The 13,782-nt window shown below is 39.1% G+C and overlaps 2 protein-coding genes across 2 annotated transcripts in view; one reads left to right on the forward strand and one right to left on the reverse strand.

The window, feature by feature from the left end:
- The window catches only part of LOC126203420 (uncharacterized), a 501,622-nt gene that overhangs the window by 409,779 nt on the left and 78,061 nt on the right, over positions 1-13,782 (reverse strand). The window lies entirely within an intron of this gene.
- LOC126204157 (cuticle protein 21-like) overlaps positions 1-13,782 on the forward strand; it is a 51,139-nt gene that overhangs the window by 1,598 nt on the left and 35,759 nt on the right. The window contains exon 3 of the mRNA XM_049938565.1: positions 9,669-9,749. Coding sequence (XP_049794522.1) covers positions 9,669-9,749 — 81 coding nt within the window. The remainder of the gene's footprint in view (positions 1-9,668; positions 9,750-13,782) is intronic.

Raw genomic sequence — 13,782 nt, forward strand, 5'->3', positions numbered from 1 at the left:
ATACCACATGCACTTTATGTACAATATTTCACTGTTCTGCAACGGTATCCTTTCGAGTTCCACAAATTATTACACACATATACTCGGAGATACGAGCTAGAAAAGAGGAACAGAGAGGGAGAAGAGGGGAGAGCTGTTCACACAATTATCGCAGATAAGTCGCACTCACAAAGGTAATAGCTTTGTTGAGTGGCTGTTTATGAAAACAGTCTGGGACACCTTTTAGATCAAACCTGTCCAAAAACTAGAAGTAGTGACATCCTCTGCCCAATATATCAGTGCCACAAAAAGCAACTCAGGACAAAAGTAACCTGCTGTCTCTTAACACAAGACTTATTGTTGTGCATCTCCATCACTGCATAACAATTGCAATATCCACTTGAACCTTCTTGAAGTAGCCGTGCCTTTATCTCTGTGAACACAACGAAGTAACGCACACAGGACAGTGAGTACTTGGTTTGTTTGGGGAAGGAGACCAGACAGCGAGGTCATCGGTCTCATCGCATTAGGGAAGGACGGCGAAGGAAGTCGGCCGTGCCCTTTGAAAGGAACCATCCCGGCATTTGCCTGGAGCGATTTAGGGAAATCACGGAAAACCTAAATCGGGATGGCCGGACGCGGGATTGAACCGTCGTCCTCCTGAATGCGAGTCCAGTGTCTAACCACTGCGCCACCTCGCTCGGTTGACAGTGAGTACTGAAGAACACAAGCAGAAGTAGCTCTTTCTCCAGCACATGCATGTAAATTTCAGAACTCTATCTTAAAACGGAAGTATACCAACAATCTTTCATTTCCCATATAAACTGAAGTGCCACAGGAACTGGTATATGCATGCATATTCAAATACAGGGGGATGTAAACAGGCAGAATAAGGCGCTGCGGTTGGCAACGCGTACATAAGAGAACAAATGTCTGGCGCAGTTGTTAGACCGGTTACTGTTGCTGCTTTGTCAGATTATCAAGATTTAAGTGAGTTTGAACGTGGTGTTTATAGTTGACGAACGACCGGTGGAACACATCTCCGAGGTAGCGATGAAGTGGGGATTTTCCCGTACGACCATTTCACGTGTTTACCGTGATTATCAGCAATCCAATAAAATATCACATCTCTGACATCTCTGCAGCCGGAAAATGATCCTGCAATAACGGGACCAACGACGACTGAAGAGAAATCGTTCAACATGACATAAGTGCAACCCCTCCGCAAATTGCTGCAGGTTCCAATGCCGGGCCATCAACTTGCGTAAGCGTGCGAACCATTCAACGAAACATCATCGATATGGGCTTTCAGAGCCGAAGGTCCACTCGTGTACCCTAGATGACAGCACGACACTAGTCTTTAAGCCTCGCCTGGCCCGACAGCACAAACACTGGACTGTTAATGACAGGAAACATGTTGCCTGGTCGGACGAGTCTCGTTTCAAATTACATCGAGCGGATGGAGTATACGGGTATGGAGATAACCTTATGAATCAATGGACCCTGCATGTCAGCAGGGGACTGTTAAAGCTGGTGGAGGCTCTGTAATGGTGTGGATCGTGTGCAGTGATATGGGACCCCTCATACGTCTACATACGACTCTGGTAAGTGACAGGTACGTAAGCATCCTGTCTCATCACCTGCATCCACTCAGGTCCAGTGTGCATTCCGACGGCCTTGGGCAATTCCAGCAGGGCATTGTGACACCCCACACGTCCAGAATTGCTACAGAGAGGCTCCGGGAACACTGTTCTGAGTTCAAAGATTTCCGCTGGCCACCGAACTCCTCAGACATGTACGTTATTGAGCATATCTGGGATGCCTTTGCAACGTGCTGTTCAGAAGAGGTCTCCACTGCCTCGTATTCTTACGCATTTTTGGACAGCCCTGCAGGATTCATGGTGTCATTTTCCTCCAGCACTACTTCAGACATTAGTCGAGTCCATGCCACGTAGTGCTGCGACACTTCTGCGTGTTCACGGGGTCCCTACACGATATTAGGTAGGTGTACCAGTTTCTTTGGCTCTTCAATGTACAACTATCTAACGTGGCAGCGATCCAATGAGCTTATGGCGGTCTTGGGATTTTTTTAAATCGAGTACGAGGTGGGACATGCATTCAGCGATCGGAAGATATCAGATTCCTGATAGTCCCTGATGGCTTGCGATCTAACGACTCTAGGCCTGCTCAAAGTGAACTAACAAGGGGAGGCCGCCAATTGCGAAATTCAGATTCGATTCATACTGCGCATAATAAAAGCTCATGGCCAGAGGTGTAATGTGGCAAAGCACCAAGATGCACTTCTCAGCCCTTCTCGAGAAAATCGACAGTTAAAAGAAACCGTTGCGGTGAAATACTCTCTACGATTAACAATTTTCTGCAGCGTCGTGGCGCAGCGGTAAGCGCTCGGGATCGTAATCCGAAGGTCGCCGGATCGAATCTCGCGCCATGCAACTTTTTTTTATTATTTGTTTTTTCTAATTCAAATGTATATATACACAATTCCCGGCAATCAGTTGCAACAATTATGTATATAATAAGTTGTTGAAAGTCGTTTGTTGTGGAAAAATAATACTTGAAATAAAACACAATATCACAAATAATATTCAAGTGGATACAATTTATTGAAAAGTTCGGTATACACTCGCACATAATTAACAATTAGTGACCAGAAGTAGCTGGAGTATCGCACGAACCAGAGTGATAGTTATCATAGAAACATGGAAAGTAGAAAACAGCACGACATCGAGCACATCTGATAAACGATGCGTTTTTACAAGAACAATTGTTTTTTTTATTTTAATTATCTGTTGGGAAACACACCTGAATGACATTCTGAAAAATTGTTCTATCGTTCGTGAGGTTTGATGCATACCACGCGTATCGTATCATATCGGCAAAAATCGGAGAAGACAATTGATGGTGGACGATGGATTGGATTGGATTTTTATACAATCGTCTCTGGAGTTCATGTCACGGTTTCGCTCGATGAACAAAGCACAATTTTGAAGGCGCTTAATCAAATTTTTTACCTGCCGGTACCTGCACGGTTGGACGAGAGGAGTGCACTTTGGAGGAATGACTTTTATAGTGCACATTGGTAACTTCTTATCGTCCTGGAACATCTCATCGTATAACGCCGGGTTCATTTGCCCACCCCAAGAGTTGATCAGAAGGAGAAATTCTTTCTTTTGTACGTATGGTTGCAAAGCATTACGCAAGAAATCCATGAACAAACCCGTTGTTAGTTTACCGGATTTGGAGGATGTAATAACAACGTTGGTATACTTCTTGGCGTACTCGTCGACTGTGTTCTGTACTCTGGGTCCAAACGTACCTGTGGACTCTTGGAGGCATAAGAAAACAAGAGGCAAGACTCGTCCAGACATCGTGATTGAATATTGTGCCGTATACGAATGCGTCACCTTGTTCATGTCGTGTCGGGTTACCAAGACAGCCTTTGACCCTTTTTCGGCGAGAGTTCTGTTGAACGTGGACTGGTACTGGCACCCTGACAAACAAAATATAAAAATATCGTTTATATAAGAAATATACGAAATCTGTGTTTGTCTATCATATGTTGTTATGCGGCGGCTCGTTTCGGCCCATTCAACATCTGTCCTTGAAGTGTAACGAGCTACTAACGGAGTTTATATTTCATACCTGCCACAGCAAATTTGTGTTCATGGCGTCTCTATTCTAATTCGAACGTTTGACTTACACTATACATATTCGTTTCGGAATATCGTTTCTACGTCTTCCCTTAACTATACGTGGTAAACATTATGAAGACAATTAATAACATTTGTGAAATACAACTTTGTTTGCGGAAAACATAATGATGTTCGAAGTCGCCAGTTTTTGCACGACAAACGACTTTCAACAACATTATATGCATAATTGTTGCAACTAATTGCCGGGAATATATATATATATATATATATATATATATATATATATATATATATATATATATATATATATATTATTCACGTTTGGGCCCTACTGGACCACGCGAAGTACAATCACGGGGCATTCAGTTATTTTCTTTTAGACTTTCTCTCTGCCCAAATTGTTTTCATTCTCTCGGAATGAGCTCTTTTCCTTTCATCAGACCATGTGGTTCCAGTTTTCTTTGGTTTTTCAGCTTGACCAACTACCCAGTCATGAATTTTTTGCCTAAATAATTTTCTGTCTTGAATTTCATCTTGTTTTATATCTGCCTCTTCCATGTCCTCTTTTATAGCAGCAATCCATTTTATTGTCTCAAATTTAGCTTTACTTCGATTTTCGTAGAATTCCACTACTTGTTTAGTTAGTCTGGTAGCATCCATTCTTTTAATATGCCCATAAAATCTGCGTTTTTTCATATCGGAATATATGCTGGTGTATTGTTGAATTTCACTATTTGCTCTTAGCCTGTATGTTCCTTCTTCAGTATATTTTGGACCTAGAATTTTTCAGATTACTTTTCTTTCTCTTTTTTGGATTTCTTGAATGTCCTTTTTTCTGTTTAAAATTAGCGTTTCAGCCCCATAAAGGCACTCTGGTTTTATGACCATGTTGTAATGTCTCAATTTAGAGTACCTCGAGAGACATTTTTTGTTGTAGATGTCTTTTGTAAGTCTAAAAGCTGTCTCCATCCTTTGACAACGAATTTCATTTCCAATTTTTTCTAGACCAGTCTCTGAGATTGTTTCACCTAAATATTTGAATTGCGAAACTCTTTTGATTTTTCCATACTTAGTTTCCAAAAGTTTAGGTGCCAGTTTGTTGCTAGTCATATACTGTGTTTTTTCAAATGAGATTTGGAGACCTACTCTTTCTGCTGTTTCTTTAAGGATTTCTATTTGTTTCTGAGCAATTTGGATGTCCTGCGTTAGAATAACCAAGTCGTCTGCAAAGGCCAAACAGTCTATTCGAATATTTGTGCGTCCTAATTTCACTGGTTGGTCAATTTTGAACTCCAATTTTCGTTCGCGCCACTCTTGTATTACTTTTTCTAGAACGCAGTTAAATAGCAACGGAGAGAGTCCATCACCTTGCCTCACGCCTGTTTTTATTTCAAAGGATTCTGAAATATCTCCTCTGAACTTTACTTTTGATTTTGTACCAGTTAGCGTGTCTCTGATAATTGCCGTGGTTTTAGGATCCAGGCCTTGTTCTTTCACAATTTGGAAAAGAGATTCACGATCCACTGAGTCATAAGCCTTTCTAAAATCTACAAAGGTACAAACTAGTTTTTTATTGTAAATTTTTTGATGTCTGAGAATTAGTTTGAGGACTAAAATCTGTTCTGGGCAAGATCTATTTGGCCTGAAACCTGCTTGATATTCGCCAATTTTCCATTCAAGTTGCTGTTGTGCTCGGTTCAGAAGACATTGAGAGAGGATTTTGTATGTGACTGGAAGAAGAGAAATTCCTCTGTAATTATTAACATCAGTTTTGTCTCCCTTCTTATGAAGTGGGTGAATCAAGGCGGTTTTCCATTCATCAGGAATTTTTTCAGTTTGCCAAATGTTTTGCATGATTGAAGTAATTTCTTTAACGGTTTTTGGACCAGCTGCCTTTAAAAGTTCTGCAACAATTCCATCTTCACCAGATGCTTTGTTGTTTTTCAACCTATGAATTTTTTTAATGATTTCCTCTTCATTTGGTGCAAGTGAAACTGGATTGCATTGTTGGGGAATTTTTGGTGGAAATCTTTCTGTGGGCTCGGGGCAATTTAGAAGATTCTTAAAATATTTAGAAAGTTCTTTGCAATTTTCTTGGTTGTTAAGAGCCAACTGTCCATTTTCCTTCTTGAAGCAAAGATTCTGGGGTTGGTACCCCTTTATTTTGGTTTTAAAAGTTTTATAAAAATTTCTGGTATTGTATTTCTGAAAATCTTCTTCAATTTCTAAGAGTTGACTATTCTCATATTGTCTTTTTGTTTGTCTAATTAGTTTTGAAGTGTCTTTTCTAGTTGCCATGAATGTATCATATGTGTCTTCTGTCTTGTTGCTATTCCATGCTTTAAATGCCTCTTGTCTGGCTTTAATTGCATGATCACAGTTTTCATTCCACCAAGCATGTTTCTTGTGTTTTCGTAAAGGAATTTGATCTTGAGCTGTTTTGATAATCTTGTGTTTGAGTTGTTCCCAATTTTGTGCACTTGTTTTGTCAAATTCGTCTGCTAATAATGATGGTTGGATTTTACTGGTGTCAAATTTGGGGATTAATGGTGTCCTTTTGTTGAAATTTTGGGGTTTTAGCTTTAGTTTCACACGGGTTAAGTAATGGTCTGAGTCAATATTGGCGCCTTTACGAACTTGAACATTTAAAATTTCTTTGTGACATGGATACGAGATTGCAATATGGTCAATTTGGAATTCACCTATGTCCTTGTTAGGTGATCGCCATGTCTTTTGTTTTGAAGGTTTTTTCTTAAAATGACTTGACATAATTTTGAGATTGAAATTTCTGCAAAATTCTACCAGCCTCTTTCCATTTTGATTGGTCCATTTATGTGCAGGGAATTCACCGACCGTTTTTCTAAATTTTCTCTCTTTCCCTAACTGCGCATTAAAATCGCCCATTAAAATCTTTACATAATTTTGAGGAATTTTGGAGACTGTATTCTCTAACACTTCCCATGACTTATTTACTTTTTCTGGATTTGTTTTATTCTCCTGGTTGATAGGCATGTGTGCGTTAATTAAACAGTACATTTTATTTGCACATTTCATGGAAATTGTCATTAGTCTGTTGTTTACTGGATTTACTTCGATTACGGAGCCAAGAATGTCTTGCGAAATTGCGAATGCAACACCCAGATGCGGAGTGTTTTTAAGAATTCTTTTGTCTGTTTTACTTTTAAACAATCGGTAGTTTCCAAAATCCATGGTATTCTCATCAGGCAACCTTGTTTCTTGCAGGGCTAAAATTTTGATATTTTGTTCTTTTAGTGTGTCTCCTAATTTATAGAGTTTTCCTGGTATCAAGAGAGAGTTAATATTGATAGTGCCAAAAAATGTTTCGACCTTGGGCATGAGTCGGTCAAAAGACTTCGATTTCCTCTGGTTTGGGATATAGCGTTTCAGCCTAGTCTCCCCAGAATCCGATAGACTAGTTGCGCCACTGATGGCGGAGGATTTGTTACCACCTGGGGTATATATATATATATATATATATATATATATATATATATATATATATATACATTTGAATTACAAAAAAAAAAAAAAATAAAAAGTTGCATGGTGCGAGATTCGATCCGGCGACCTTCGGATTACGATCCCGAGCGCTTACCACTGCGCCACGACGCTGCAGAAAATTATTAATCGTAGAGAGTATTTCACCGCAACGGTTTCTTTTAACTGTCGATTTTCCCGACAACGGCTGAGAAGTGCATCTTGGTGCTTTGCCACATTACACCTCTGGCCATGAGCTTTTATTATGCGCAGTAGGAATCGAATCTGAATTTCACAATTGGCGGCCTCCCCTTGTAAGACTATGCTTTGTTCTTTAAAACATCCCTGCACAAAATCTGTATAATGATTGTGTGTTATGTCGACTTTAAAGATGCCATTGTTAGTCGGGAAAAACCCCAACCTTGTGCAGTAGACCCACACCGCTAGGAGATAGTTACATCACAAATTGGACTCCCGTAAGATACAAAAACCACTACCGATCGAAACCGCAGACACAGTCAACATATCCTGCAGCCTTTGGGAGTTGGATGTAACCGCAGCAGATCAGCAAAGAATCCCCGACTAACATTGTTCCCTAGCACATCACTCACCTGCGGATCTCTTGTACCAGACGTCGGACTTAGTTTCTTACAGCGGATAGTTCACCGCATAGTAAGAAATTTATTTACAATGCGGGCAGTAGGGAAGCTACAGAAAATGAAAGTCGGGATAATCTGGAGAAACACATAGTCAAAGATGATCACATAAATGACGGGTAACCGTGTAACGCGTTTCCATACGTTGGACTTAACTTCTAAGGTCATCAGTCCCCTAGAACTTAGAACTACTTAAACCTAACTAACCTAAGGTCATCACACACATCCATGCCCGAGTCAGGATTCGAACCTGCGACCATAGTCGCACGGTTCCAGACTGCAGCGCCTAGAACCGCTCGGCCACCTCGGCGCTTTGCCACGTACATTTTGTGCTTGACAAAATAACTGCGTTACAATACCTAACCTCTTGTCCCTTGTCTCAGATCTCTCCGTCGACGATGTGTAACGGGAAGTGTGACTACATACCAAGACAATTGTTTTGGATTTAGGGCGCTCAACGTCGTGATATGAGGTTGCACCTGTAATTGGTTACAATGACAGTAAATACGGATTCGAATTCCAGTCCAGCACTAATTCCCACCCATCCCCTCCCTTTTCTCATTCTCTACTTCATATAAATGTGTGCATCATGCGCGTATACACGAGTGGTGTCTGTTCCAGTCCGAATATGTGGACACGTTATTACCAGCAGACTGTTATATTGGCCACTCCTGTTCTCGACACTTACCTATTCAAGTCGGCCGCGCCTGCTTGAGAAGATAAATATCCAAAACAAGAATGGCTCTTAAAAGCCGTCTGACATAGCGTTCGTTGGTCTCGAGAGTTAAACGCTGTTCACAGTTGGACAAAACACACACACACACACACACACACACACACACACACACACACACACACAGAGAGAGAGAGAGAGAGAGAGAGAGAGAGAGATTTATTTTGACGACTTACCAAAGACAGCGAAAAACGCTGATTCACGAAAATATTGCCTGTTTGTAGCGAATAGCATATCTATCAGTTTACTCGTATGTATCGTCATGCATTATACATACGTTCTCCAAAAAAAAAAGTCCTGAATAGAAGCATGTATCAAAAATCTATATAATCTGTATAGACGGCCACGAAAGCCTTCATAGGTTAGGTTAGTGGTTAGTGTTACTGGAGAGCTATGTAGATATCTAATCCAGGATTACAGAAAGCATCAGATTTGTTTGCTATGTGAAATTGTTGTTCTGAGCACGTGTAACCCTCGTGATAGTCATCGAAAAAACTCTTGTGAAAATATGGAGACAAATCTGCATTCAGTCCGCCGAAATAGCAGAATTTTACTTCTATCGGGATGGAAACACTAATCTTATGAGGCTCGGATATCCCTGGAAATCAACTGGAATGTTGCAATGAACTCATCATCCTTCAGACTACACCTACTAACGTAAACTCTTAGTGGCGTTCATTAAAAGCTGCATGCATGGTATTAACTACATACTGTTAGACTTTTTTTGTTGTTGTTCGTCTTCGAGACAGTGACTACAAGTTAATTTCCAGTACAATGGGCAAAGAAAGACAAAATAAATGATTGGATCTTTCTGTACTTCGCAAGTAATCTTATAAGGAGTCGAAGAGCACATCTTGTACAAGAATCATTTGTCCCTTCGCATGTAGTAAGCAGGAAAACAAATGCGTCAGTCCAAATGAATTACGATCTCAGACCGATGAAAAATACTCATCAATTGGTGCACTGAGGGTTTGCAAGCAATTCTTTCGTGCATGAATAAATTGTTATTCGGATTCTTCAAATGATTGGCCTCTGCCTTCCCCGAGGCTCGATTAATGTGAACATTCCGCTTACATCGCTCCCAAGACACTCGTAAACACTGGCGCACTGTCTTAATGCGTATTTAAGTGCTTTGCGTGGGAGCCAACTGCCAGTCTCTACATCAGATGCAGACATGTGGAGAGAGTTTCGATACAGGTTAATTACATCGTTACCTCCTTGGAGGAAACTGCGTCGTGTGGAAACAGACTGGCAGAGATACAGAAGTTGTCTGTTTCGTAACGTCTGGGTAGGTTAGAATCGTGTGGTGTACAGGAATTCGAACCTAGACTTCTACAAGCAGTAGGCCTGGAATTTATGTTGGAGACGTCCTGTGAAGTTTCGTGAGTAGGTGGAATAGTATTGGCAGGGCTAAGGCTGGGATGACGACCTGGGTATTTCAGTTGGTAAGAGCATTTCCCGAGCTCCATTCCCGGTCCAGCAAACAGTTTTAATCTGATATGAAGTTTCGCAGCATCGCACACCCCGCTCCAGAGTGAAATATGCGTACACACGCCTAACCACCAAAAAATGACGGGAAAGATAGCAAATAAAAACATTTCACTTATAGTGCATACAAAGTATTGTAAGAAAACTAATGATTAATGTTGTTACTGATTTGGGGTGAACAGAGTGCGAAATTTAGTACACAGCGCTGGCAGCAACAATGACTAATCCAGCTGGACATCGAGTCGAACTGAGCATGGTGACCAGTACGGTAACGGCATTCCACGCTGCTACAGCTCTAAACCACAATTTTGTTAATGGCAGTGGCTGGCGACAATTCATGATACATGTACGAAGTCATGGTCAAGGCAACAACCGAATATCCTCTCAAAGTGCGGTCTTGTGTTATCTTGTTGAAAGATAACGTCTGTAAGACCTCAAAAATAGAGCCACCAGCCTTAACATTAGAGATGTCACGCCTGCTGTCCAGCTTGGCGAGTCTGCGAACCTGAGGTCATCGTGCAGTGTACCCATCTGCACCCTATATCCTCACGAGAAGCGGTGAGCCAGTTTGTAAATGGTGTCACTCCGAATGAAATCAACCAATATAAAAATTAATTTGATCCTTGACGATTTAGAATTTTGTGATTATTTGCCATTTTATTCTACTATCAAATATTAAAGATTTTTGACACTTTGTTTTCGAGTTTTTAATTTTCAAAGTTTCCAAAATTGTCTGATTTTGTCGCATTTTTACACCTTAAAACGTTCGTATCTCAAACTTTCAGTTATAGACATATTTCTACCATCTGACTTAGTTTTTAATAAGCTTTAAAAATATGTGCTTTTAAGCAAGTTTGTAACAGTGCTGCTAAATTTTTTCAAACTAATTAATTTTAAAATCTTAAAATTTAGAAAGTGCAAGTTTTTAAAGTTGTGCAAAATGTATGTGTCGTAAATTGTGCGCTAATATGTGCTAGATTTCACGACGGTATTCCAATGGGAATATAATTCATTTATTTTACTAAAATTTTTTATCCACAACTGTAACACAACTGTTCGTGGTTTGCAAGTTGGTTCATAAAACTGAATTTAGAATGAAGTTAGCGTGTACTAATTACGCACACTTAGGTACCTCATTCAAAAAATGCATTAAATGATATCACATAACGATTTACTTAATTTTATATAACTTTTGAATTAGTGCTAGCTTATGACTGTAGCACAATATAAACATATTACTGACAAGCAACAATAAAATAAAATATTCACTTCTACTGACACTTAACACACTTCAGTAGAGATGAAACGGCGAGATAAAATTACCATAGCACTGGGCTGTGATGGGCAAGCAGGTTGTTGCATATCAAAAGCTAGGCATAAAACGTGAAAGTACTGTTTCAATCCCTTAAAAAGAAACTCACAATGGGTGACTAAGGATATTGGACGACTGACATCATAATGGGTATTGAACAAAAATGAAAATCTGCACTTTATGTAGACTAAAATTATCTAGAGAAAGGGAACTGTTTATTATTATTATTTTATTATTTATTTTATGGCCTTCATTGGACCACTCTAGTAAAAATACAAAGTTGTAAACAAGTTGTTACACAGTGATACAATTTGTCTCAACAATAACTTAATATGATATTTAGGTAATATAATTATTAGAGTCCATTCTTATATGAAAGGTGTTTTGCTCTTCTGTCTGCCCAATATTTCTTCATTCTTTCCGATATTTTCTTTCTTTCTTCATCTGAGACCACTCTTCCTGTACTCCTTTTATTGATTTTCGTTTGCGGGTCTTGCAGTATTCTGGTTTTCTCTGTCTTGTTTTTTAGGTCATCTACTGTAATTTTAAGTTCTTTTATATCTTCCTTAATTTCTGTGATCCATTTAATGTCGCTCTTGCTATTCCACAATTTTTGTATGATTTTTTTACTAATTCTGTTTTCTGGAGTTCTCATCAGATGTCCAAAGAATGAGATGCGTTTCTTCCTGATCGTGCTCATGACTGGTTCTATTTCATTATATACTGTTTCATCTGATGCTATTCTCCAATGTCCATTTATTTTATACTGTTTATTTATACATGTCCTAATTATTCTTCTTTCTGTTTTTAGTATTCTGTCAATTTCTGCTGTATTAGTTGTCTTGAAGATAGTTTCAAGCTGCATACGTTATTTCTGGTTGTGTAACTGTTTTATAGTGTTTTAATTTTTCATCTATAGATCTATAGAATGCATCTATAGATTTTTGTTGTATGTAGTTTTGGTAATGTAATTTGCGTAGTTCAGGTTTTTTATTCTATTCTGCCATGATGGCTTCTCATTTAGATTGTATGTTATTATTTCGCCTAAATATTTAAATTTATCAACAATTTTTATTTCCTGTTCTCCTATTTTAATTTTGTTTGCAAGTGGTGGATCAGTTAGCATAATCTCCGTTTTTTCAAATGCTATTCTAAGGCCTACTTTCTCTGCTATATCTTGTATTGATTTCACTTGTTGCCTGGCTTCTTGAACGGTGTTGGCTAGGAGAGCAAGATCATCAGCTAATCCCAAGTAGTTTAAGCTAATATCTTTTGCACTTCCAATTCTTATCATCTTTGGATTGTCCTTTTACCATTCTCTCATTATGTATTCCAGTGCACAGTTGAACAGTAATGGTGATAGGCAGTCACCTTGTCCCAAGCCTGTTTTTATGAGGAATGGTTCCGAAATTTCTCCTCTAAACTTCACTTTTGATTTGGTGTTGGTTAGAATGAGTTGTATTATTTTAATTAGTTTTGGATGGAGTCATAGATTTCTTAAAATTTTTAATACTGAAGGTCTGTGGAGACAGTCATATGCCTTCTTAAAATCTACAAATGTTACTGCCAGAGGTTTGTTCCGTTTCTTGTAGTATGCTATAATCAATTTTAAACTAATTATCTGCTCTGCACAGCTTCTCCGTGGTCTGAAACCTCCCTGATATTCCCCTAACTCCTGTTCTAATTGCCCCTTGAGTCTTTCATATAGGATCTTGGATAGAATTTTGTATGTGCAATCTAGGAGAGAGATTCCTCCGTAGATGTCTGGGTTGCTCTTATCTCCCTTTTTGTGTAGTGGGTGGATGATAGCTGTGGTCCAATATTCAGGAAATCGTTCTGTTACCCAAATTTTTGTTAGAGCCCTTCTCCACATGCCTTATAATTTTTTTGTTCTTTAAGAATTTTTTCTACTTCTTGGGAAGTTGGAGGATCTAGTTTGTTAGGTTTGGTTTTTATTGGGGTATTTATGTTGATTTGTAAGGGTTCTTTGGGTTCCTCGCAATTCAGACGTTTGTTAAATGCTTTTGCCATGATTTCTGCATTTTCCTTGTTACTGTGTGTCATTCTTCCATCTTCATCTTCCACTATTAGTGTAGGGGCCTCATATTGTTGTAGTTGTTTCCCAAAGATTTTATAGTAGTTCCTGGAGTTGGTTTTATGATAATTACCTTCTATAGAGTTTATAATATCTTTATGAAATCCTCTCTTGATTCTTTTAATATTTTGTGTGAATTTTTTTCTTTCATTTTTTAGGTTGATGGCATTTTCTTCAGTTTTGTGTGTTTGAAACTTTAACCATGCTTGGTGTCTATCTTCATGGAATTTGTCACATTCTGATGTCCAACATGCATGTTTCCTTCGTGGGTTCAAGGGAGCTAGATTCTCCGCTTCTTTTTTAAGATTGGGCACTAGTTGTTCTAGATCATCTGTTAATTTGATGGT

This window comes from Schistocerca nitens, chromosome 9 (genome assembly GCF_023898315.1).
Source record: "Schistocerca nitens isolate TAMUIC-IGC-003100 chromosome 9, iqSchNite1.1, whole genome shotgun sequence".
Lineage (NCBI taxonomy): Eukaryota > Metazoa > Arthropoda > Insecta > Orthoptera > Acrididae > Schistocerca > Schistocerca nitens.